Source organism: Culex pipiens, chromosome 3 (genome assembly GCF_016801865.2).
Source record: "Culex pipiens pallens isolate TS chromosome 3, TS_CPP_V2, whole genome shotgun sequence".
NCBI classification, from domain to species: domain Eukaryota; kingdom Metazoa; phylum Arthropoda; class Insecta; order Diptera; family Culicidae; genus Culex; species Culex pipiens.
Window position 1 is genome coordinate 102,828,825 of NC_068939.1, and position 27,958 is coordinate 102,856,782.

Below are 27,958 nucleotides of genomic sequence, written 5' to 3' on the forward strand. Positions count from 1 at the left end.
GCAAATTTGATTTAAAATAGTAGTTTTTGCAATTCCGTCGTGAAACTACTTACTTTTCTTGTCGTTATTGAACGACGAAATAGCCTACTTTTCTGTACCAAAAATAACAGAATCGAATAGCAACACTTTTCAAAATAAATGCTGAAAAGTTCTACTTTTCAGCACTGAAATGGGTGCTGAAAAGTTGAACTTTTCAGCACTTGTTTCGAAAAGTAACACTTTCAACGTTTTTTTTGATTTAAACGATTTATTGACAAAATACATGAAAATTTGACTTAATATTTCACTCAATGAGTGTTTTTCGGAATTGCAAAAAATGTTGTATGGAACTCGTTGCAAAACTTGATTTTTTCAGCACTCTTCGTATTTATCCAACTCGGTGAACCTCGTTGGATAAATGTACGACTCGTGCTGAAAAAATACTCATTTTGCAACTTGTTGCATAAACTACTATTATGCAACATTTGCAAAAAGAGCATTTCAATGCTGATTAGTAGAACTTTTCAGCATTTATTTTGAAAAGAATTGCTATTCGATTCTGTTATTTTTGGTACAGAAAAGTAGGCTATTTCGTAGTTCAAGAATGACAGGAAAAGTAAGTAGTTTCACGACGGAATTGCAAAAAAACTATTTATTTAACTTACCTGCTAAACAATAGTTATGTAGTTTATGGTAGATATATTTTAATTCAAACTAAACGAATCTCAATGATGCATTCAAACGGACTATTTCACCAAATGGCCCATCCCTACCGAAGCCACGTGTGCCACACTCCTCAGCACATATAGGAAACAGGGACGTTTCTTAGCTAGCATAATGAATTGAGACTACGGCGACTGTTCGTTCGTTGGTGAGGATACACGACACGCGGACTCTAAACGACACGGGAGGAGCACGGCCGAAGCTAAGAGTATAATTAAAGAGAAAATTTATGGGATATAATATATTTTTCAAGAAGAGAAGCATCCCGGGCTATTTGTTGAGGGCGGTGAAAGAAACCAAGAAAATAATTTATCATCAATTTATTTCCTTTTCTTTGCTCAAAGATACACAATCTCGTGATCTTGTCCTTATATGTTTTTAAATCGTTCACTGCAATAAAGTGCCGAAGCAAGGCAAAAAATAAAAACGCTATAAACGATTGCTATCTCTCTTTCTCAATAATAAATATAAATTAATTAAAAACCAAAAATGCTACTATCAAACCTTAAACGACTAGAGTAAGTGCCTTTTTTGTTTCATTGACCTCCCGCTTTCTCTTCGCTCGCTTCTAAAGCTTACAGCATTCACCACTATTCTCCACTTAATACTCTTTACAATCGAATTTAATTGGATAAAACTAATTACAAACGGTTCTGTTCTATACGTTCTGTCGGTACAGATGCTTTCTCCAGGCGAGCAAAAGAGAGCCCTCGTATGTGCACTAAGGGTCTACCTAACTAGCTAGAAGTCGACAAATTGCAATAAATCCGGAAGAGCTTTCTGCTGCTCTGCTGCTGTGCTTCGGTTTGTTTCCAACTGCGGCTCTTCTCTGTATCTGCTACTGTCTGCCATTATCGATATAGAGAGCTAACCAGTGCTTTTTTATTGCAGCTTTTGCCGATTTCGACACCGCACGTGGAATTGTTTTAAAGCGCTACTTACGATATTTACAATCAATTACAAGTGTAATCTTTGATTTCCTTTGACTTGTGGTTATTGCATAAGTACTAATTCCAATATAGTCGAGAACAAATCGTAATCATAGCATCAAAATAACGTAACTTGCTTCAAATAATTTCACAAATTTATGATTTTTGTTTTCATATTTGCACATTGCAAGTTATTGTCAATTCCTAGCAGCTGACGGAAAACAATTTCATTCTAATCAAAAGTGAGCTTCCCGGAAAATAATACCCGGAAAATAATACGCGGGGCAAAGCATAAATCCGCTTATACCGCTATTAGATCGGGCAATAAAGAATTTTCTTGTTGTACGCATGTGTACCGAAAGGCTCTCGTCCTCCGCGTCAGGGTAAGTGGTCGAATAATTACACCGACAGCTTTATTAAAATATCATAAGGCCATTGCTAATTTTATTTCTGATTTTGTCCCTCACCACTTTCAAAAAATCCTCCAAAAATTAGGAGGCGAAAAAATAATTACTGATGAAAAATTACATTTTCATTGAAAAAACTTGTGTCATTGATTGTCAATTATTGAAATACATTTTATAACGTTTATTTTTGTATTTTATCAAATAGGGCACTTTTGGCATTTATACAATTTTGATTTGGGACCACAGATAAAAAAAAAACAGATAATTTATGTTTCATGAATTCAGTGATATTTTGCAAATTTTCGGTAATAGCATAAGTGTATTAATGTATAAAGCGTTTTAAGATAGTTTTTTCTATAAAATTTCGAAAAAGGGATTGAAACTTGACATTTTTTGTTTGACGCTCTCTCTCCCTCGACCCTTTAATAAATTCATCAGCAAAATTCTGAGATATTTTATAAATCCCAGGTTCAGGTTTATAACTTGAGGAATCATGCTTCTCCACCAACATTTAATTATTAGAATTAACTTTAATGGCGTTCATTAGTCTTCGAGTTCGATTAATCTACCATGTTTTTTCAGCACTAAATCTGAGAACTTTTTTTAGACTTTTTTCATTGATTACCCTAATTGACAATATATGGGCCTTTAATTAAAGATATCGTAAAAAACAAAATGCAGAGAAAATGAAAAAAAAATCAAATATTTAATGCGTTTTACGACCTCGTAACACCTTTCCTCGGCGAATAAGCATTGTTTCCAACAACGCGTTAGCCATAATGGCACCCACTGTCGTCACTAATGGAACATTTACCTTAGGGAATTGAAAAACACACAACAAACGCGGGATTACGTCCTCGCGTGCGTCTCGTCCTCACGCAACTTGTTGAGTGCGATCCGCGTGGGAAAATTGCTCGAGCTGCAGCCGGTCTCTCTCTCTTCTCTGCAGCGAATGCGATACGTGTTCGCCATACCCAAGTGGGAGCATCAAAATAAGACTCATAAAAAAGTGTGCTCGGGAAAGCTTTCTTGCTGCTGCTGCTGCTGCAATCATACACCAAACCGATAACAAACAACACGAGGTGGGAGGGGGATGGCATAACGTGAGCACCATGCTGAAGTGTGTTTGTGACACTGAAGGGAAAAAGTGAAGAAAAAAACAAGCCACAACTCGGGAACATGTATTGACAGTAAACCCGGGGCGTCGAGGGTCAAATGGTGCTGCGAAAATGTACACTTTCCATTACTTCACGTTCTGCTGCTGAACGGGGTGTGGGCCAAAGGTTGAGAATAACACGTGGCACGCCATTAAACCCGTAAAACAAAAGTGAAACAAGGCTTAAACCTTGCCCGCTCTTCGTCTGAATGCTGATGCCGAGGAGCTGCGAGCAAATTGAACGGAAAGATTCCAAAGTTTTCGAGCGTCGCCACTGTCGGGGAGGCGGCACTTGGCGCATCGTTACAAGAGAGTTTGCCAAATTAATTTATCGATTGGCTGCAAGTCGAAGTATATAAGCATAGATATACGTGGCCGCCGGTGGCAACCATTAGCAGCTTTACGAAGCAGCAGCAGCAGAGGCAGAGCAAAGTTCTGTCGAGCATCGATGCAGAAGTTTAAAGTGTCGGATTGAAATAATCCTCTTAAGATAATCCAATGCTTGATTATGAGCAGCAGCTTCTTCTCGGGAGACTTTGGAGATGCAAATTTACCATCTAAAAGGTGGTTATTTATGCTTCGGAAGAGCGCGAAAATGGACCATAAACTAAGCTGCAAAGGCTCCCGTTTCCATCATAATGCAAAGACTCGCTCGGTGCAAAGTGCTTCTCGGCTGAGTGTACACAAAGTTATTACACTTTACCTACCTGCCGCTTCAAGAGAAGGAAGCATTCATCGCGTGTCTTCTTCACTGCACTGATTAATTTTCGCTGAGCACGGTTAGCATGGCTGGAAGCTAAAGTTATTCTGATTTTATATGCAATCGTTTTCCGTTAAATACTGCAATAAAAAAATACTTTAAGAACGTAATCTTTTTCCTTCGTCGGTTGCGAAATGGCGTTCCTCTCTGATCTCTTAATCCTCTTATCACTTTCCCATTGTTTTTTGCTCATAAAAAGTGCGCAAGTCAATAAGTGCACCAAAAGGGAGGAGAAAATCAAAAGTTACACCATATAGGTCTTGGCGTACTGCTAGGATTGTCCGGATTCGCTCACATTGGAACGTCGTCCTGTAGCGGCAGAGGGTGCTGCCGTCACCGTCGCAGCCCCGGCGGATGACCTCCGCTTGAGTGGAACGTGTGAAACGAGATCCAGTTGCTGCACATGTTGTTGCTGTTGTGGCTCCAGCAGCAGTTCAGGAGTGAACCGAACGCGACTTTGAGATGAAACCGAAGACGAGTTATCCTTTGCACTAAGGTACGAACTGTCATCACTAGTGAGACTATCCGGTGGCGTAGGATTTGCTGTCATTGGCGTGCCACAACTTCCACTTGACCCGGTGCTGTATTTGCTGTGATGCTGCTGCTGTTGAGTATTATTATACTTCTTCAAACTAGACCGTAACTTGACCTGGGAACCTGCCCCAGCAGTCTGTGCTAAGCCACCGTGTTCTAATCCTAAGCTAGCAGGCCGTTCGTGGTTACTAATATTTACATACTCATTGGAGAAATGACCCGAATATCCAATGTTTAGACTAGTTTGCCTCTTAAAGTAGTTTGGAATGTTTTCGTACTCGTGCATACGACTAGGAATCAACGTGCTGTCGGGCACTTTGGCAGCACCGGCAACCTGTTGTTGCTGGCCACTGCCGATGTAGAAATGGTTCAAACCGTAAATCGCATCGTCTACCAACTCCACATCGTCGTCCTGATCAAGATGAAACCCTTGGTTGATATTGCTGGTAGTGGGCGGGTTGGAAACGTTCGATAAAGTTCGCCGATGACCCGCGGCGCTGACACCCATCGCCGGAACACGCGTTGGGACGTTGAACCGGCCACTGCTGCTCGCTCCGTCGTACGCATAATCATGGTAGGACGCACTGTCGTAATGGTGATCCTCGTACACTGGCTCGCCTCCGTAGGACTTGGTTTCTCGCTCGAAAGCAAAGTTAATTTCAGGTCGGTACGGGAAATAACTTGAGCCTGCATAAAAAAGACACAATTGAAATGATTCATTAGTTTACATATTTTAACAAAGATCACAATTGACACCTCAAAAAGCCCATACTGATTTTCAAAGTAATAACCCATTCGCACAGGCTCTTCTAACTCGGGGACTTAGATAACTAAGGGAAAAATACATTAAAGCTAGATATTTGTATGAGATACTCTTGAGAACATTTTCATCGTCAATGAGAAGTGAAAAACTTTTTGTAATATGCTCTGGAATTGTTTTTAAACAGAAAAATGACAAGTGGGAAAATTTTAAAACTTAGTTTTATGGAAAAATGGATGTTGTGATATAAATAAATTCAGGCTCCTAAAACCAACATTTACAAACTTTAAAAGATTTATTACCGCCACATTTGACTCAAGTGCAAACACCAAAATATCGTGTTTCAGGCACCTCAATCAGCAAAAAACACCCCAAAACAACCTCCGGAAACCAGAACCATTTTCCCAAAGCTGATCACATCCTGACAATAGTATAAATTTCCCGTCGAATGCATCTGGTATGTTGATTAGCAGAGCAGAACCACAGCCTTTCCAATAAAATATTTAAAAAAACGTTACTTAATCCACCTTTAGGTGGTTGGTGCCTTCCTCTCATTTGTAGAGTGCTTCCAACCCCCCTAAAGTGTCCACATAGTTTATGGATTGCCGCTAACGTGATCGCAGCACCAAAGGGGTCCTAATATAAATAAGTGATGAGTTAAAAAAAACAGACTACCTACAGACTTTTTGTCAAGATTGTGCATACCCCGCCGTTGGGAAATAGATTAAGGTTATGTAAATTCAGAGCATTTTTTAAACTGCTTGTTATTTTGTAACCTTTCTAAAAATATGTAATATGGCAGGTTTCCATGCAAAACCATTTTTTTTGCAAATTGTGAACATTTGTTCAGCTGGTGATTCTGAGTCGATATGTATAAATGACGGTAGGTCTAGGAGGTCTAATTAAAAATTTCATATTTCGAGCGATTTTATAACCTTTCCTCAGTAAAGTGAGGAAGGCAAAAAAAAACAAATTCTCCACCGTTGTAACGTCACGCCCAAAGTTTTTTTTTAATGGAAAATTTATCGTATTTTCAGAATATTTAAAAATATTTAGGTGTTTTCTTTTAAAACCGTTGTAACATAAAGTAAGAATTGTATATAGAATGGACGCCGGATACATCTACATCACTCACCAAAGTATCCCGCGCTGCTTCCGGCGGTGTAAAGTCCGGCGTTGTTCTGCTGCGGATAGTTCACGTAATCTCCGGGTATGTAGAGACCCGCTCTACTCTCGTGTTCCTCCGGCAGTTCGCCGTACTCGATGAAGGAAGTGGTGCTGGATTTTCTCCGCGGTGACGGCGTCGGAGGTTGCGTTCCGGATCCACCACCGCCTCCTCCGCCACTCAGCGATGAGCTCGGCCCGGACGGAGTGTAGTTCGAGCCGAGGCCGCTCGTGGTCGACATCATCGAGGGTAGATAGTGCTGGGGGGAATCGGTAAACCGGAGTGGCCGATCGTCCTGGCGCGGGCTTAGCGATGAAAGGGGTGTTCTGTTTTTTTTTTTAATTTGGGGTAAATGGAGGAAGTTAGGGTGGATATAGTGAGATTCGAGTGTTACTTTATTACCTGCTGTGTTTTATCGGACCGTGATAAGTGTTGTGGGTGTATGGAATTGGTTTTTCGTTGCGTACATCGGTGTATTCCTCCTCGACGTTACCATCTATCAGCGGTTGCGGTAATGGAAGTATGGGTAGCTGTTCCGGAGCGAGTCGCAGCTGGTGGTAGGGACTGGGCAGGGATTGATACCCCTCACTCAGGCCCGAAGAGGGATGCAACCGTGGATGGAGAGGCGTTACGTTCGATATCCGGACGTCGTATCCGGAGGCGACTCCCGCCAACATCGAAGCAATATTGTACAACACTAACTCTATGATCGACAACTTTGGCTTGCGCTGTCCCTCGGAAGCATACAGCGTTGGCATCGGGATCGTGCTCGGAAGGCCACTGAACCGCGTCAGACTAGTGCAAAGGGGCGTATTCAGCGAGGAGTCGCCGGCCACCGTAAGATTAGACGGGTACCACTCGTCCGTGTCATAATCTAAATTGAACGCGGTTCCACAAACATAACAATTTTTACTGACCATTGTCTTATTCAATGCTTCTACTGGGTTAATTGGTTGTTAATAGTCAAATACATTGAGAAATAGAAAGGGAAGCGTTGGTAGTCACAATTGTTACAAAGCACAAGTATCTACAACAAACTAATAGCAAACACAGTGGTGAGAAATAAGGTCACTAAACGTTTCTACAAGCACTGCTAAGGGGAAGATTTATTGCTAGAGGGCAGAAGCTCTGCTAATTGGAAAGTTACCATGCTGTGATTGTGTTAATTAGACAGTAATTTGAAAGGTACGCCAGACTGAGCTGAAATGCTCGGCAACTGCTGATGGCCATTTGTTGGGAGCATAATTTACTCTTCTTTTACTATTATGGAGAGGGCACGTCGGCATTTTTGTAACACATATGTATTGTGCAATTCCTTGCAAAGTTTGTTTACATTTGCAGCATATCGATTGAGAAACCTTTTCTGAAAACAATAAATGGGGGGAAGGGGAGGGGTTGGAGGCCGTGTTACGCCCCATACATTTTTTTAAATTTGTGTGGACATTTTGTTACGAAGGGGGAGGGGGTCTAAAAATTAGATTTTTTGCGTTACGTAGTAAAAGAACGTCCCCTAACTGCTTGTGATTTTTCAAGACAAAAAATCGAAATTACACGGCATGACAATTACAAAAAAATGAAATTTCACGGCAATTTCACGGTACTTTAAAAACTGCTCAAAATAAACATAAAAATGTATTCTTTTAGCAATATAACAGAAAAGTGCTTTAAAATTAGTAGTAGTTCAAGATACAAAATAAAACCCACTTACACAAATTATTTATTTCAAAAAAGGAGTATTGGATTAATCTTGGCAAGTTTTGAAGAATTTCTGTCAGTTGAATTCTAGATTTTTTTATTAGGTCCACAAGCAAATGTTAACATTGAGTGTATCCCGCTTACTCGAATGAACATGGACATAAAGTGTGAAAGGGATAACTCAATGTTAACATTGACCTTTAAAAATAAAAATTATTTGCTTAAATATCTCCACAACGAAGCATGTCCTGAACTTCTAGTTCATCAAAACTAGAATCATTAAAATAAGTGCAATTTATTTTTTTGCCTTGCCTAATTTCAACAATAGGGAAATTTTAGTATTTTTATAATGTTTTTATAAAGTAAATAGTAACCAGCAAAATTGTATGAACACTGATACATAACACAAATTTCTTTCAACTTAAAAGTCATTAGGGAAACAGCATCTAATTAAATCGTGCCTCAGCAAATTGGACGGAATTAGGAGCGCGAATTTCCCCTAGTTGGGCTTTAAGGCTGTAAGAGTTATCATTCCCGGTCGGCTATTTTATTTTTTTTATTCAGAATATATCAATCAAAGTTGGTTTTCTAAGCGGTGATTGATTAAGCATTTTACGTAACGTGATTTATGTTTTGTCCCAATTTATTATTTTTGGGCTCTATATCCAAAGCCATCATTGACAGTCATTGATTCAAGAGTGAATGAAACCAGCTACGTTAAGGCCGTGTGTCTTTCACTCTCGGGGCAAAATCTGTTTTAAAATTTGAAAAGAATAAACTGTTTTCAGGGGTTGGGAACCAAAAAGCATGATTTGAAAACATATTTTAAAGTATTCAAAGACGTTTTCAGACAAAGGCTTTTTGGTTCCGAGATCTTAAAAAGCGATGTTATTATTGCTTCAAAGCCTAATAACCTATCTTAAGAAAGAGGGAAAGCTGAAATTGGTAAGAGACTTATTACAGCTATTTAAAAAAAATGAAGTCGGTACATATTGATGAATAACAAAAATGCGACCGCAAATATCAAATCCAAATTATTATGCTCCATTGAAAAAAAATATTGTATGGGTAATTCTCTACCAACTCACACGATATTGGGAAAAGTTGCCCCGACCCCTCTTCGATTTGTGGGAAACTTTGTCCTAAGGGGTAACTTTTGTCCCTTACTTTTTTTTCGTAAAATCGCAATAACTCGTGATGTTTTTAAGCAAACCCCTTATGTATATATATTAATTTTTTTGTAATTGTCTGCTCTACAACTTTGTAGAACATTGTTACACTCTAAAAAATAACCCTTCAAAGTTAGAAAAATTTTGTTCTAAATGAAAAAATTACCCTTCTGGGTCAATGTAGAATCGAAAAGTACATTAAATTTCCCATAACATGACATGTTCCAATTTTTTTTACAGTCGAGTAACGGAAAATGGGAGAATTTTTAAAACTTTTTCAGTTTTACCCCTTAGGACAAAGTTTCACGCAAATTGAAGAGGGGTCGGGGCAACTGCTGTGTGAGTTGGCGGAGAATTACCCGTATAGATGTTTGTTCCCATTATATGTTACACCAAATATATCTAGAGTTTTTTTTTAAAGGTCCTATAAACATATGAAACACAATAGCTAATTGGGCCTTTGAAAAAATACTCTAGATATTTATCTATATATAATCCTTAAAAACACGTGAGATGGCCACCAGCAAATGCGTTGCAATAATTTGAGTAGAAACAGAAAATCAAACTTACATATAAAAACGGCTACGGCAGAAAAATGAAGCTTAACTCACCAGAAATAAAAGGATAACATTTACTCAAGAAAGATACTTCTATTTTCTTCATCAAACAGAAAAAAATTCAAACAAACAAGGAGTAAACAATGAAATAAATAAAAGTACGATTTGCCATTTTCAATTGCTTTTGTTTATTGTATATGAAATTATAATCAGAGTTTTGTTTCTCGCATAATGGGTGGATTTATTACCGAGAACTAGGGATTAAACATATAATAAAACCAAAGTAAATCAAGCTTACTTGTGAAATAAAATTTAAAACATATCCTAGTATTAACTAAAACTTAATGACGTTCACAATGCTACGGTAAAACTTCAAATAATAAATAGGGGAAATCAATCAATCTAATCCATCGACATAGTGCAACAATCTTTTTTTCTATTTGCTTTCAATTTTGTCAAGATTAGCCAGATTTAGCGATGATTCACGAACAGAATTCTTTTTTGCTGAATGAGACTTCTTTCGAATAGCAGATCTTCAGTTTTGCCTAAGCTTCACTTCTTTGCGGTTAGAAACGCTGCTACCAAATTGTGGGACATTTGTTTTGGAAATTGAAAAAGGTATGGCATTCCGTTATCCAACACCAAGTTAATTCCATTGTTCTGAAACCGCAAGATTAAACGAAACACTATAGTGGAAGGGGTGGCCTGAAACTTAGGTTACTTTTCTCGTTAACCTGCTCTGTTATTTACAAGGATTGCTTTGTTTTTGTTTTAAGCGGATGGATCTTTCCGTTTTTTTTAATATCGTACCGAGACACAATGGATATCAACCGGTTGGCTCGTGTTTATTAGAGATTACTGAGACTGATTAGCGGATCAGGATCCTGGATTAAGTTACTTTTGATTGGAAGCTGTTTTAATAGTTTTCTTCAACCACTTATAACCGAATATTCACCGGGCCCAAAACAAACGCAGGGAACTTGTAAACATGAAACACTCAGAAACAGAACTGTTGCTGGGTAACTTTCGCAACCACTCCATCTCTGAGCGTGACAGATGGAAAATAGTGAATAATCGCAGTACCAGAAAACGTTCGGATTTGGGACCAGAATGATTTTTTTAACGAGTCTGTTTGATTTGAAGAAGTTTGTTAGATAATGGCAACATTGTTAACCAGTGATCGGCTTGACATTTGAAAAGTGAACGCCGGCAAGTGTAAAACTATTTAATCTACCTAATAGATACATATAGCTATACATAAATGCATCGAGGTATTCAAGGGAAAATGTAGTGCGGATAATGCTGGGAATTTACTTCGTCGCAATTCATTTCATCCAAAGGCTTCTGTGTGATGACGACCTTCAATCAACAAAACTAAACAAAATAAAATTTAGAATTTTGAAAACTAAAAAGGAATATTGATTCGAGATCGTCATCAAACAAAAGCCATTATTTGTCGACTATGCAATTTAGTACGATGGTGGTCTGTGTGTGAGAAATAATCTAGGCCAAAGTGCAGCGGAAGTTTGCTGACTTATGACTCGAACGAATCATTGTTCTCAACTATTAAATAGTTTTTTGTTCGTCTTATCCTGCCATATGGCGATTCGTTCTCAATCACATTACTCTCTGTTTCGGCCAGTAGTAATCGCTCACGTTCACTCTGGTTTCCGGCGTTTCGTTTCAGATAAATACTATTTGTGTGCTGGACCAGTTTGCGCGTTTTAATCTTTCCTCCCTTTTCCTTCTTGGAGCCAAACAGCTTGGTAAGCTTGAACTTGCGCTTGGTTCGGTCTAGCTTGCTCCGGAAGGAGTTGGACCTCGAGGAAGTGTTCGAGTCATAGTCCTGCATGGCCGTGCTATAGTCACTGTAGATTTCCGACGGACGGAACAATGGCGTCTGCGGGCACAAGTGCTCGTAGTCACTTTTGACGTCCACCTCGGTTCGGAATGTAACGGAACTTTTCCGGGACGAACCCACCTCGTTGCTGGACTCACTGAGCTCCATGGTGGAGAAACTTTCGTGCAAGTCACTGTGCACATCGGTACTGGTACTCTGACTATCGTCCACGCTCACTGATTTGGACTGTGATACCAAGAAGCACTGGCGTTTGAATTTGGACTCTCCGGAACCGAACCGGTGGAATTTATATGCGGAATCTTCGACGATTGTCGAATCGGAACGACTGCTGGCATACATCGTAAGGTTATCACTGGACTTTGAGCTACTTATACAAGAAATGGGCTCGTCCAGCTCGCTCTCTCTTGAGAAAATATTGTCCAAACTTTGCTGCATTGCATGATAAAAGGCACGATCGTATATAACTTCATTCTGGTCGGATTGCTCTGGAACGACGCTGGTACCTTGATTATCACTATCAAAACTACGATTACGCTTATCACTAATACGGCTCGAGATAGACGAATTGGTACTATTATTACTAACGTAGTTTTTAAGATTAAGAGTACAGGAAGTGGCTTGCTGATAGTGTTTACTATTGTTGATGGTGCTAAGCCCATCGTGACTTTTACCTAGTATTTCATTACGCGACGAGCTCGCGGACATCGCCATCGTGCGGGATTTGTCCAGATTGGGGGCACTCTTACTGAAATGAGGCGTCCGAACCGTCGTGCGCAGTGCCGGCAAGTGACCTCGCTCGCGCTGATGCAGGGTCGATGGTCCCCAGGTTTTACCCTTGATACCATCGGCCGGAACTGTATTGGTTGATTCAAAAGTCAGTTGTTGTGCAATGATTTGTTTTGTGTGTGTGTTTTTTTTTTGCATGATAAATGAAATGGATGAACACCCTCATGATTGTGTGCAACGTTTTCGTTTGAAACACTTTGCTGTGATATTTTTGTTTTGTAATTTAAAATAATAAACTCACTTCTAATGAAAATTAAAACACTAATAAAAAAAGACTTGTGGAGCAAAACAAAACAATAAGAAAGGTAGAGCTTATCGAGGAAACGAGGAACTAGAACATGAATGAGAGTATATTCAACGGGTAACTGTCCCATGTTTGTATGTGACGTGTTACTGCCGCTCTAATCTAATCTGTCCCATATGTAAAAACAGCAAGCCGAGAAAAACGCTAGTCAAAACCTGATATTTTCCGGTTTCCTGGAATAAAGTACAAATTTTTATTGGTGTTTCTGATAGTTCATATGATTTTGAACTAAACTGCATAATTACTTCAAAATTGACGAAATTATATATGGGATGGACTTGCTTTGAGCGGCAGTGTAGTGTGTCATTGGACAATTATACTTGAATGGGTTCACACCCTGTGAGAAAATTAATGTTACAAAGTTTGATGAAGAGTTTTGGCAGAAATGGCAGTGGTCTCACTGTTAGAAAAACTTAATTTGAAAGTTTTTCGTTTTATAGTCATCCACAAAAAGTACCAGCACATTTTGTAGCGTATGAAGTTTTACCTGCAACAATTCTAGTGAAATTGAAACTCCTGAAGTTAATCAAGATTTGTTTTTTGAGCTTAATTATTCCTTGAAAATAAGATTTACAGGAGCACCGTGATTGTGAACCACCCTAATTTCGTGCATATTAATTTTATTCTATGAAAATGAAAGTGATGTTTTTCAATGGAAAAAGTACGTAATTTAGTGATTCACGTGAAATTTTGAATCCGTACTAGTTTTTCAATATGTCGTAAACTAAGACAAAACAAACAATACAACACCCTACTGGAAAGTTATTATGGAATTGAAAATCTACGCTGTGCTGGCGTGCTACATGCCTGTAGATAACGGCTACATAAACAATTTAAACCTATTCTATTCTTACCAATATAACTACTATTCCAAAATGTTTGTCGGATTTCAACATTAAAATGCAAATGCTTCATCAAACTTTGTAATATTTGAACGAGAATATGATCTTTTAATTACCAAAGAAATGTTGGATTAAAACATTCTAGTTCCTCTCACTACACTCAGTGTCGGACAGTACAATAATTAAGCTAATAAACATCAGCCGAAGAAGAGAATTTAAATCTATCAATTTTACCACAAAATCAAAATAGCACGACACTCTCTTGAAACTTTAGTGAGTTGAATAAATCTTAAAAAGATCAAATATCGCAAAAGCATGCACGAAAATTTGGCAATGGAATGGCCACTGGTCTGCAATATGGACCATCACTGGCGCGCAAACAATAGAAAAATGTGTTTATCTAAGTACTAGAAAATGCTTTGCAAAAAATAGTGAGTGTGTATATATTCCAAAATCACTTTGAACTAACTGAAATTTTCAAAAGAGAAATATTTCAAAAAAAAAATATTTGGCACCGAATTAAGATACCAAACTTTCGTGAAGTTTGAAATGTCATAGAAAACGAACAAACTTTACTCACGTGCTATGGCTCTCAGTCTGGTGGCCGGCGAGCCCGGTGGAGTGTCCGTGCGCTGCCGGGGCTCGTCCCGAATAGTCGTGTGCTGCACCGTGATGGTGTGACGAAAGTCCAACGGAAAGGATATCTGGCCCGGTTCTCGCTTCAGCAACTGAAAGCAAATTAAAACACTTTGCTGTATTGCGCACCGATCCAAACCTTAACCTTTCGTGAAACCTACCCTCAGTTTGCTCTTGCTGAACTTTCCCTTGCGCTTTTTGGGAGTCGGCGTGTTCTGCGTGATGATGATGTTCAGCTCACGACCCAGCAGCTCGATTTCGCGCTCGTTCAGCTCTTTTTCACGCTTCTCGAGATCCTCTTCCTTGCAGCGCTGCTGACGCTGCACGCGGCTGAGCTCTTCCTCTTTGTTGCGTAGTTGCTAGAGAGGGTGATAGAACGGGAAACAAGAACTTATCAATACAGTTTGTTGACAGTGAAATCCTTTTGCAATCCAGTACAAAACCAAAATGAAAATTATTTAAAATAATTAAAATAAAAAAGATCTTAGGTTATGATGCAAACCATTCAACACTCAAACCAAACCAAACACGTAAAATTAAGTACATTGCACGTCTGTAAAACTTAAAATTTGAGAGTTTTTATATGCATAAATCTGAATATTTTTTTACATTCATTTCCTACATATGTGCTGAACTGCTTATTGTAATGATCTTATTGGTTAATACAAACTTAATGAAATTGGACAAGTGCAATTCATGAATGATTCTTAGGACCATCTGTGGGGAGGACTTTTTCTAGTAGAGTATGCTAACAAGTTTTGTAGTTTACGAATAAAACAAGGTTGCAATACCTTTTTTGTTGAATCAGCCCATCTTTTAGTTAATTAGAACAAATAATAAACCTCAAGCAATCGATTGATGGCAAAAATCATGTTTTTTGACAGTTGTTTGAAATTGATGTAAAAATATGTTGACATGTAACATGTGCAAGTAGCAAATTCTTTGATATATGTTTGAGTTATTTAGATATTATGAAATTCACACAACAACCATCATATTTCAACTTTCCAAAATTAAACTTGTTTTTGCTGTGTAGTGCAGACAAAATTTACAAAGAGCTGGATTTGTTCAAGTACAAAGTTTTCAAATTTATTATTTTCATTAAATGTTTGTATCACGAGATTATTTAAAAAAAACATTAGAAGTCGACTATTTTTGCGTTTAAATTCTGTAATTTCATTTCTCAAGCATTTTGAAATTGTTCAGTTCGTCATAAATCTTACAATATTACTGTCACTCACAAAACTCAAAACAAAAGAAACATAAATTATGTTTGAAAACTCTAGTAAACTCAAGGTAGTGATTCTAGATCTTACCTCCTCAAAAGGTTTAAAGGCCTTTAACAGGAAATGGCGGATAAATGAATAAAGGGAAAAAATATATATAAACAGAGTAAACGAAACTAATCTGCCGTAAATTAAACAACAACCGAATTGATGAGCTAAACTCGCGAAAGTTATGCTCTAGTCTTGCGACAATTGAGACAATAAACCGCCCATTTAAGCCTAATAACCGATTAACGAGAAAAGTTTTTCTCAACCCCCTTTTCACGTGCCTACAAGAGAAGGATAGTCCCCGCACTCACCTTTTCCTTTTTACGCAGTTCCTGAAGCACTTCGGCAATCTCCTCTTTCCAGCCGGCTTGCATCGTGTGGAATGATTCGTGAGGTGTTTGCGCAAATCCAGACCGTGCGATAATATCTAAATCTTTCTCGATATCCCTGAACGAGGGTCGCCGATGAGGATCCAATTCCCAGCAGGCTAATTAGATGACCGAAGGGGTGGGAACAGAGTAGAAGAAAAAGAAAGCAAAGAAAGTGATTTATTGACGGGGAAAATAATTTCACTTTCGCAAACTATAAACGTTTGCCACGTGGATGGGGCGGCAAACAAACACGGAGTCGCTACTCACACTTCATCAGCTTTCCCCACGCCTCGGGACAAGTCTTGGGTATTGGCAGGGCTAGAGTGTTGACGGCCACGCCGTACGCGACCGACAGTGAGTCAAATCCCTTGTATGGCGTCTCGCCGGTAAGCAATTCCCACAGCAGCACACCGTAACTCCACACGTCCGAGGCTCTGAGGAAGAAAACAGAAAAATAATCCGTTAATGATCCCCGCTCGAATCTGACCCTTTCTCATTTCTGCAACTTACTTTGAGTATGTGGCATCCCGAATGACCTCCGGTGGCATCCAGGCGTAGGTTCCTGCGGCGGACATCCTTTCGGTTTTGTAGGCCTCACGTGCGAGACCGAAATCTGTTATCTTGAGAACTTTGTTCTTCAAATCATCACTCGATACCGGTTCACTAATCAGTACTGTAAAAAAAAGTTGTTTAAAGCAAATTAAGCCCTATTCAAATAATAGTCGTAAATGTATGACTAAAAAATATTTCGGAATAACCAAATAAATACAAAAGAAACACGGAAAATTTAATCAATATTTTTTTAATTTAATATGTCTTTATTGAACTTTCTTATAATAATTACATTTCTTTTACATGCTAAGTGGTATGGCCTAATGCTCTTCATCTTTGTTGTATTTTTCGTTTTATTATTAACTGTTCACATTTATTTTATTTACTTCAAATTGTTTTACATTATTGCATTAAATCGAATACATTTGGGTAAAAAAGAAAAAAAATCACTTTAACAACTAATCCTAACATAAAACTTAAAAAAAAAATCATTGAAATATTCAATATCACTAGAACGAGTAAACTATGAACTGTATTTCAAGATGAATGCTCCAAGGGCTCTTACTTGTTCCTGGCGAGTTTTGTTCCCACGCAGTGTTGTTGTCATCTCGATGAAAATGTTCAGAAGTTCTTGTGGTGAAAACAGGTCACTGCTGCCTTCACCCGTTGATGCTGGTTGGTTTTCCCTCGGTTGCTGACTGAAGCCTGGAGGTGTTGTATTCTCTGCAACTTTTTGCCGCTGATTCAACGGCAATGGCTGCAGATTTGGAACCACTCGAGCAGATCCTGCTCCTGGTGACGCCAAAGCAGGAAAATCCACGTCCGTGTATGCTGGTGGTGTTTTGCGACGATTTGGTTGGTGTCTCGTCGTCGCTTGCTGCCGATTTTTTACAAATTCAGCTCGTTTTGGGCAGCTTTGATTCTTGGTCGAATGGTCGCCGCCGCAATTGAAGCATTTGGCTTCGATGTTCTCGTTGATTGTTTCGCAAGCTTGAGTTTTGTGCTCACCTCCGCAAGTTGCACAACGACTCTTGATGAAACAGTTCCTTCCACCATGGCCAAACTGCAAGCAGTTCGAACATTGCGTCACGTCACGGTGCACTGGACGATAACGTTCCCAAGTCACGATGATGTTGAAAATTGCCCGAACTGCTTTCAGCTCAGACGGCGTTGTCGATCCTTTCTCGAGATGAACCAGGTACAGTTGATCACGATACTTGATGTCCTTGTTGTGTCTCATCAATCTTGAAGATTTCGATCACGTTCAACTTAAGAGTTTTGAGCTCTTCTTTCAGCACACTCACATCCATATCGTACAGGCCTCGGAGGACCTGTTTCATGGGGCGTTTACCTGGATCGTCATGGCTGTAGTTTTCAATCTTTGTGTTGTTCAGGAAATCCCGAACGTAGTTGTAATCCTTTCTGGTAGGTAGCAGAATTTTTAGTCCATCAGCACACAAGCGAATGGAAGCTCGTAAAGCACCAGATTTGATAAACCCGGTCAGCCACTTTCGCACCGAATCCGATGACGATGTTTTCACAAAAATGGGTGGCAACTTTTACCGTCGTTCAAATTCTTCCTTCTCGCTCACGTCCACAGGGAGGGTAGCGAACTGGTTTCCAGAAGAATTTTGAGCGTCCTTGCTCAAACTGCCTGGCTTTGCAGGTAGCGCTTCGGCATTCTTTAGCATCTTCAAATCTGCCGATCCTGCTGGTGAGGACCGCCTCTTTTTCTTGCCGTGAGGCATTTTTGCACTTTTAAAGCACTTTTCAGGAGCTAATATCCAGGAGTACCTCACTGATCGGTGGTCCACAAAGGAATGAAAATTTAATCAATATTTTTCAAGATTCGCAATTTTCAACTTTTAATCAAGTTTTTGAAGAAAAACTTTTACTTTTGAAATCCACAAATTCGGAACACTTTTTTCTTACGGATGTAAACAAACTTTGGTTCTCTCGATGAGTACATACTTTTATGAATGGTCTGATAACTTTTTTTTGTGAAAATATCAGTTGAATTCAGGTGTTCCACAACTGTGGGAGGCACAATATCATCCCACAATTATGGAACAGGCAATTTGGAGGCAGTGTTTTGCTGCTCTGAATAAAATAATCTCAAAATGCAGCTTTTTGTTCAAAACGATCTACTTTTACTAGTGAAATAGCAAGAGAATGTCCAAATAAAGGTCCTGAAAATATGAGGGTCGACAGAAAACATGCATTTGGCATATTATTGACATATTATCACAAAAGTGTTCCGAATTTGTGGGTGTTCCGAATATGTGGGATGACTGTATCATTGTCATAATGTACAAGAATGCCGACAGATGGAAACTATTATTTAAATTGAAACATTACTTATTTAAAACAAAAAAAAATCTGTCAAGTTAAAGTCATTAAGCCGTTGAGATAACCGCAATAACGTTGGATAACGTAATTCAACAGGTTCTTCAGCAACGTTAATCAAAGTCTTTTTTTAGGGGAAATTTAATATGAAAAAATTGTTTTAAAAAACGCAAGGAATCTTTGTCCCACACATAAGGCTTCGTGTTAACTTTTCGCGACATTTTTGGTTTTTGTAAATTCCAGCAAAAGTTGTGTTCGATTTTGAGGTATTTTATTTAAATATTTAATTCAAGAAAATCTGAAATTTTGAATAAGGTCATAATAAATTCAACAAAAACTTGACAACATTATCAAATGCAATGAATATGTGGCGGGAAGAAATAACATCGGAAAAATATACTATGAAAAATTATACCAAAATCACCACTACAATTGAGCCAATTTGATTTTTTTGCACTTATTCTACACATTTTCACATCGCCTGTTGTCTGCTATCTTGTGACAACGACCATTTAGTACTTCGAGAAACCCAAATTTTAATGTTTGATGGCAAATATTTTCATAGCTATGCATGATGGAGTTACATTTTGTGAAGCGATCGATTCGTATACAGTCATCCCACATATTCGGAACACCCACAAATTCGGAACACTTTTGTGATAATTTGTCAATAGCATGCCAAATGCATCTTTTCTGTCGACCCTACTATTTTTAGAACCTTTATTTGGACATTCTCTTGCTATTTCACTAGTAAAAGTAGATCTTTTTGAACAAAAAGCTGCATTTTGAGATTATTTTATTCAGAGCAGCAAAACACTGCCTCCAAATTGCCTGTTCCATAATTGTGGGATGTTATTGTGCCTCCACAATTGTGGAACACCTGAATTCAACTGATATTTTCACAAAATGATTATCAGATAATTCATAAAACATAACTGTGCTTTAGTTTCGTTAGTTTCAGTGCGTGAAGTCATAATTTTGTAAAAAATATGTACTCATGGAGAGAACCAAAGTTTGTTTACATCCGTAAGAAAAAAAAATGTTCCGAATTTGTGGATTTCAAGGGTCAAAGTTTTTCTTCAAAAACTTGATATAAAAGTTTAAATTTGCAGTTGTGCGATACAGCATTCGAAAGATCGCAAGAAAAGCTTTCAAATGAAGGTAAAAGCGAATCATTAAGTTCAATTATGATTTTCTATGATTTTTTGAATATTGGCCGATCTGTAAACTGTTCCGAATATGAGGGATGACTGTACTATCGCTAAACAAACGTTTTAAGTTTCAACTCATTTGGTTACACTAGTTAAAAGATACAGTAAATAATGTCAACAAAAATCAGAAAAGTACGTGTCACAAGTGTGCACAGAATTCTCATACAAACTAAAATAAGCTTTAATCAATAGTATAACCGACTTGATCAGTATCAGAGTTCCCAAATGAACCGGTTAGGCTAGGTTCACCAATAAAATTGGTTCGGCTTAAACCTCCCTTTGTGGTTCAATCCTGGTTCAGTGAACCATGAACCATGGCTTAAGCCAGGCTAGCCAGGCTAATGAAAACCATGACTATGCATAGGTGTTAAGGTGCAACAATGCTACCGTGTAACAAATTGGGTCCTAAAATGAAGCTTAGATTGCTGATATTATTGTTTACAGCGATAAAGCTTATTTTTCTGAGTACAATTACCCTTTGTACGACCACAAAGAGTTTAAAATGGATTTTTTAATCAATTTTGAAAAATTAACCTCGCGGTCCTTCTTGACAGAAAAGCTCCTACTTGACAGCTCGTTCCAAGGGGACCATAGTTCATCCATCGAAAAAATGTTGTCCAGTAAAACAAAAAATTTGCATTAAAATGAAAAAAAGTGATCAGAAATGGTTTTTAATCGTGTTTTTTATCGTTATACATAAAAATTTACATAGGGCTTTAGTACCCAATTGATGATGTAACAATGTTACAGTGTATCGAATGGTACGGTGTAACAATGTTACGGTGTAACCATATTACGGTGTAACGGATGTTACGGTGTAACAAATGTTACGGCAATGGTTACACTGCAACATTCGTTACACCGTAACATTGTTACACCGTAACTTGGTTACACCGTAACATTCGTTACACCGTAATATGGTTACACCGTAACATTCGTTACACCGTAACATTCGTTACACTGTATTGTTGTTACACCGTAACATTGTTACACCGTAATATTGTTACACCGTAACATTGTTACACCGTAATATTGTTATACCGTAACATTGTTACACCGTTACATTGTTACACCGTAATATTCATTACACAGTAAAATTCATTACACCTAAACATTCATTACACCGTATCATTCGTTACACCGTAACATTCGTTACACCGTAACATTCATTACACCGTAACATTCATTACACCGTAACATTTATTACACCGTAACATTCATTACACCGTAACATTCATTACACCGTAACATTCGTTATACCGTAACATTCGTTAAACCGTAACATTCATTACACCGTAACATTCGTTACACCGTAACATTCGTTACACTGTGACATCCGTTACACCGTAATAATGTTACGTTGTACACTGTTACGGTGTAATACTGTTACGGTGTAACACTGTTACGGTGTAACACGGTTACGGTGTAACACTGTTACGGTGTAACACGGTTACGGTGTAACACGGTTACGGTGTAACAATGCTACGGTGTAACAATATTACAGTGAAACGAATGTTACGGTGTAACAATGTTACGGTGTAACAAATATTACGGAGTAGTAGATTTAGGGTTGCACAGTGTCACGGTCTATCAGAGCTCACCGTTTAGCCTAACATTCTTTGATCAGGTTCAAGCCTGGTTCAAGCCTGGTTCAAGCCAATGGTTCATTTTGGCTAGCTCGCCTGGTTTGAACCAAATGAACCATGGCTCACGGCGCTCGGTGAGCCTGAGCCGACGATGCTTGCCGACGTGTGGTGTGAACCTGAACCAGATAAATGAACCTAGCCGAGCCGATGGCTTAGGCTCGTGGGAACACTGATCAGTATATTTTCAGAAACAAAAGATGGAATTGCTGTTTAAAAAATGTGTAACATCAAAAATTTATGAAAAATGAGTGAAATTTTCCGAATTTCCCAAAAATTTGTATGATGTGTAACAAGATAGCACGTTTGATGATGAATTGGTCTGTCATAAGTGTGTATTGCGAATTTCCAAGATCGGTTAAAAGCATCTTGTAGGGTTTGTTGAGTTTAACAAAGCGTCATCATTAACTCATTTTCGACCAAAATGATCCTTGTCACAAGCACACAACAGACGACATATTGAAAAAACAATCTTTATTTTATTCGTTTTCGTTTTACGGAGCAAGGTGGGGGACGCGGCCTCAAGTCAGTCCAAGTCCGGTTTCTTGTGGAAAAAAGGGTAGTGGCCGAACTAGTATTGCATACCAAATGAACACCACCGGAAGATATAGGGGATCGGGAGGGGGAAGGTGAAAGAAAATTAGTGTAGGTGTGAGTAGTAAGAACTTGGATGACTTAAGCAGTTACGTTAATCTAACTTTAAAACTGAATATAGGAAATCTGAAATTATGATTCAATCAAAAACTCAATTGAGATTTATACAAAGGAAACCAATGATGTATTTCAAATCTAAAGGTAATCAAATAAATTAACTGGAAAATGAAAGATGAAAACTAACTTGTCAAGGGCATTTTTTCTGGACCCCGACCTGTCGCGTCCGTCAGTTGTCTTGTCGTACACTGCAACTAACTTTAATTTAACTAATCATTTATGTCCAATTATTCATTTCAGAAAAACTAACTAACTTGAAACAACAACCTCAACTAAACTGTCTGAAAGTAACTTGAATCTCAAATCCCCGAAATTTTAATTACAAAGCCAAACATTTCTTTGCCTATTTTTAAAACCTGTCTTGCTGCTTCCAAAAACAATAAACATTAATGAAACGTTCATATTTTACAAGTTGAACACTCGTTGTTAAGACGACTATTTCGTGCCTTCCATTTCATTAGGGCACACAAGCTCTGCAAACAAGAGTGTATCCCTATCATATATCGTATGTAATTTGAGTGAAAGAGACACAATCCTGTTCACACCTGTGTGTCCTTTTGAAATGTTAGGCTCTATTTGATCGTCAAAACTCCAGTAGATTCTCGATTCGCAACAATGATCGATACAACCATAATCCGAAAACCGTTAGTTCAACAGATTAACGAATTTTGTCCGATATCATTTCATTATTGATTGATCGAGACTCTATGGAAATTTTGACAATTCAGAATGGTTAGTATACCACTTCAATTGAAATCAGAAATTCTGATAGCATTACTAAACTGGCTTACACATAACTGAAGTCTGGAATTATTAAACAACCTAGAAAAAGTTACAAAAAACTAACTATTCCTCCCCATTTTCAAACAGTTTTAAACCTGTTGTTTCTAACAGATTTTACGAACAAGAATATTGAGACTCGAATAAAAAATTGCAATATCTTGTAATTTTACATATTATAAAAGCTGTGATTTCTATCAACACAAGTATATATATTTTTTTTTTGCGGAGCGAGGTAGGACAGCTAGGATCAAGTTAGTCCATATTTCGTTCTCTATCGCCGCTCCCCACAGTGTCATAAAAACACCGTTTGCAAGAGCTCCCCAAAACTAGTTTTGAAGGTTCTAACTGTTAAAAGTAAAACTTTTAAAACTCTCAAAACCAGGATCAAGTAGCACTTGCAAACGTAGTACATTTTCCATACGCTAACGGACTTTTACTGATTGACAACATGACTGTTCCGACAAAGCAATAAACGCAAAATTAATTTTAAGGGAAAATGCCAACAAAACTTTTTTTAAATGGAAATTATTGTATATACCTGTAAAGTTAATAATAGTTAAGAAAAATATAAAGAGTCGACTCTCGGTTGTCAATAACTAAGGGACTACGAGACAAATAAAATAAGAACCCAAAAGCCGATTCGATTAGAATATCTAAGCAAAGCATGATCGTCATTTTGAGATCATATTAACAAAAAAAAAGTTGAAATAAAATCAGATAGACCGTCAAATAGAGAAAAGTTGGGATAAAAAGAAATGGAAAAAGAAAGCATCGAAATATGAAAATTTAAGAACTAAAAAAATCTTCTACAGAAGTAGGAAAACATAGAGAGATTGACAACCAGTGAGCCGTCTATAAATAATAAAGACAACTAAAGTCACATACCTGATGATGGGTAATACCTTGGGTAGTACCCATCTTACCGCTCACTGGAAAAGGCACTTTTTGCGGGAGCTGCAATTGCTTGATGGCCTACATGCCTTGGCGATCCCCAAGTTGAAGTTTCAATCGCTTACAGCCGCATCCGGAACATCACGCAGACGCTGTAGTTTCTCATCGTCCTTTTAGTGTTCGTCTTCCTTCCTTCTGGTGTATGCTGCTTTCTTTGGCTGTTCATGTTTTCATTCATGGCTGCTTGTATGATCTGGAACTGGTTCGAAAAGAACAGAACAAAAAGAACAGCAGTATCTTCCGAAAATAAACTAACATAAATATGACAACAATAACATTTCGTCGCGCATCGTAGCTTATCGTGTGAGTACTCGCGCTAGTACTACAGAGTAAAAGCACTTTCCATCATGTGGTGATCTGGTCCGCGTGAGCGCTTTTCTTCAAAGAGGTCGTTTTGTTCTTAAGAGAACATCTTTGTAAGCGTTGCCCATAGGATAGCTTACCGTTTTGAAGACTGCTGAGGATCCGGATCCCTTGCAGCCTGTCACTACAGTTAACTCATCCCTTTATCCTCCATCCGCCACCCGGAGGCACGCGCCGTAGGGCTGCCAAAGTCCTGACGACCCACAGGACCTGGGAAAACCAATCTTATCGTCCCCAAGCGTAAAGACTTTAAGACTAGCTTTCATCACCAAAGCCCACGGAGAAAAAACAATCTTTATTTTATTATTATTAAATTTATTAAAAATATTTTTTTTGTGCGTGAAGTGTTTGATAAACTTATCAACTGAAAAATCCTTACGCACTTGATGTTAAATTTAACGTCCTACTTTTTTTTTTTAATGAAAGTGCCTTTAGGGAGACTTGAAACTTGCTGCAATTACTGAAACCAGCCTTAAGTTTAATTCACAGATTAATTTTTTTGTACATGGTTTTCTTTAGCTTAGTTGAAGATGACTTTCTGCTATTTGAAGAATTCTTCAAATGTTTTATGAACAAAAAATATCAGCTTTTGTAAACATGCTCAACTTTGGTTTTCATATGAATATTTGAAGTTTTTAATTATTTTTCAAATAACATTTGTTAAGATTTTTTTTTGAAAATGCCGTTTTAAAAAATATTGTTCAACCGCTTAGCATGACTCAAAGAGCTCCTTCGATCAAATATCCACCGTCAATTCAAATATTATTCAGACTTTCAACATTTGCAAAATAATGTCACTATCGGTACAATTATCTTTCTTTTTTGTGTTACCAGAATACAGATATTTTTTAAGCAAAATGACAAATACGCGCTTCCTTAACAGGAATGTGAACTTAGATTATTCCGGTTATGTCGTGGAATTGTTTTGTTTTCTCCTGAAATCTTCCCTCATGTGCTATTCATCGGCAGCGGTATTTCTGTTAATTCCAACAAAAGTCCCATTTCCCAAACACAGATTTCAAAATCAATTGCCCCCTTGAGAAGTTTATGAGACGATATACATTGCGTATTAGCATACAGGTCTGCACTATAAAGATTGGAATTTTTATGATGTTTTATAATTAGAATGTTTTATTTAGAAACGATGTATCGATACCTATGTGCACTTCTGTACTGACTAAATACGAACCCCAGCATGTTTCGTACAACAATCTATAGAGTGCACGGGTGCATCGAATTTAAAACATTGAATTAGGCCAAAGTAAACTTAATTCACCATTACTTACCATTTGAGCTCTTCAAATCTCTGTGGATTACAGAAATAGGAGCCTCGCAGTGCAGATATTTCATTCCGCGAGCAATTTGCACTGCCCAATCCACAAGAACGTTCGGTGGAATCTTACGGCCGGCCAGTATCCGGTTCAGCGATCCTCCGCGCGCGTATTCCATTACGAGACAAAGAATTGGCGGCTCGAGGCACACCCCACGCAGCGTAACAATGTTTGGATGCTTCAAGGACCAGAAGAGCTTCGCCTCCTGCAGTACATTTTCGCGAGCTTCGTTGATGTCCTCATCCTGCCGCGAAGCTTTCACTGCCACTTCCTCTCCATTAAGGAAAGCACGATGAACTCTACTAAAGCCGCCAACACCAATTACCTCCTTGAGGCTTAACTCCTCGAACTTTATTTCCACTGGCTGTACGTTCAACACCGCTGGATCTTCATTCGTGACGAAATTAGATGGGAAAATCCCAACTCTGTCGCCAATTTTACCCGTCCACCAACCCTCATCCCCCGATATATTGCTATCCATTGAGAGCACAAAAACGATCTGTCCGACCCGCAGCGAGAGCTCATCGTCGCCCTGCGCTTGGTAGTCGTATTTTGCAGTCCACAATGGTGACATTGTGGCCGGATCTCGTAGCAGGTTCTGGTGAATTCGCCTGGCCCTGCCAATATTATCAACATTCATTCGATTTTTTTCTTCTTCTTTTCGTGTGGCACCCAATCAAAACAACGAAAACATCATCACTGGAACTTTTGCGACACGATTCGTCGAAAAATCGTCTCTATTCGATTTCCGCGATCCCAAGCACTTAAAGTATGTCGTTGCACAATATTTATTGCCGAAAGAAGCAAAAATCAGCACTATTTTCGATAAAAAACTACATCATTCGCAACATTTTTTTTTCTTGTTTTCAGCAACCATATTTGACACCAGAGTTGCCAGTTGTGTTTTGTGAATGAGTAGTACCAGATTGTCATCTAATCAAAACACCAATTTTTTATTTAAATTTAAAAAATTTTCTTTAGTCAAAAGTGCGTTCTAATTATTAGAAAATATAGTTAATGTACTACTTAATTCGAAATCAATAAATTTATCATATTAAGCCAATTTTGCTCAGCAATATCTAGTGCCTCATGAAGCAAACAAAATCTCTAGCAGCACTGCATGTTTGACAAAGAGCCATCTCGAGAATGAGAGACAAAAATATCGATAGGTGTCGCTTTAGTTTTCGGTGTGAGTCTTGGATTGTTCTGCAACGCCATCTATAGATTTAGATAGTTTCGAATCCGATAACATCTCTGGTTGGTTTTCAAAAGGACACAATCATTTGAAATTTGTAACATTGTTTCAATTAGCCATTTGATGTTTGAATCTGTTTGAATGATTGATAGGAACAAGTTCGGTAGCCAACGGGATTTGGTATGACAGCATGACAGCCTGGTCACGATGCAGTTCTTGCAACTGGATTATGTGTGAAGAAACTATGAAATTCTCGTTTCAGTTTAGATTCTAATTAGACTTAAACGTGAAATTCCTACAGGATCGCTTTAACAGTCTGGACCCGAAGCCTGATTTTTCTGTTACATTCTTATTGGAATTCCATATGAACTATAACAGGGATTGCAGGCACCGGGTCCTGACTATTAAGGCGGTATCAAAGACATGCAGTGTACAATTAATTGAAATTCATACTATCGGCTTTCTTACAAAACAGAAACGATTTAGTAAGAAAGAACAAACCTACAGCTCTCAAGTCTTTTGTAAACCTGTGTGTTTTTTTTTTTTTTGGATATTATACATTATAAAAGAACGAAATGTAATCACAAAGAATTTTAATGTTATTTCCATTGAATTATTTTTTTTGAATAGGTTCTATAAACATATGAAACACAATAGCTTATAGGACATTTTCAAAAAAATCAGGATTTCAATAGTACCAAAAAGGTACACCTCCGACGAAGATATACGGATCCTTTTACCGATCCGTTGTGTGTGTGTGCGTGTGTGTGAGTGTGTGTCTTTTCATTGAAGAATAGACACAACACGCGGTTTGCAAATAAACCCGCGCACGCTCTCTTTTTCTCTCTCTCTCTTTTGCGATCTCTCCTCATTCGTCTGGCACAGTCACAGGTCCTTTTTGTGTCACCCATACTGCAAAAGCGGCTTTCGAGAGAGAGAGAGCAAAGCAACAACATTGACACAA

At 38.3% G+C, this 27,958-nt stretch overlaps 1 protein-coding gene across 3 annotated transcripts; it reads right to left on the reverse strand.

Annotated features, from left to right (window-relative positions):
• Positions 1-1,007: 1,007 nt before the first annotated feature.
• Positions 1,008-26,691, reverse strand: LOC120418232 (mitogen-activated protein kinase kinase kinase 11). 3 transcript variants are annotated; one of them, XM_039580532.2, is made up of 11 exons: positions 25,755-26,691; positions 16,419-16,581; positions 16,176-16,342; positions 15,849-16,024; positions 15,580-15,600; positions 14,425-14,622; positions 14,208-14,355; positions 12,367-12,549; positions 6,816-7,287; positions 6,384-6,739; positions 1,008-5,175 (listed from the first exon to the last, which is right to left on the reverse strand). In XM_039580532.2, the coding sequence occupies exons 1-11, from the start codon at positions 26,437-26,439 to the stop codon at positions 4,226-4,228; spliced, it is 3,519 nt and encodes a 1,172-aa protein (XP_039436466.1). In that variant the 5' UTR covers positions 26,440-26,691; the 3' UTR covers positions 1,008-4,225. The 3 variants fall into 3 exon arrangements, with proteins under 3 accessions (XP_039436466.1, XP_039436468.1, XP_039436469.1); XM_039580534.2 differs by lacking the exon at positions 15,580-15,600; XM_039580535.2 differs by lacking the exon at positions 12,367-12,549.
• Between the last annotated feature and the right edge of the window lie 1,267 nt (positions 26,692-27,958).

Coding starts and splice junctions, on each gene's coding strand:
- LOC120418232 (XM_039580532.2), bottom strand. CDS start 26,439: ATGAATGTTGATAATATTGGCAGGGCCAGGCGAATTCACCAGAACCTG. Junction 14,623..15,579: donor CCTTTAAACCTTTTGAGGAG/GTAAGATCTAGA, acceptor CACCCTCTCTAG/CAACTACGCAACAAAGAGGA. Junction 14,356..14,424: donor TCAGCAAGAGCAAACTGAGG/GTAGGTTTCACG, acceptor ATTTGCTTTCAG/TTGCTGAAGCGAGAACCGGG.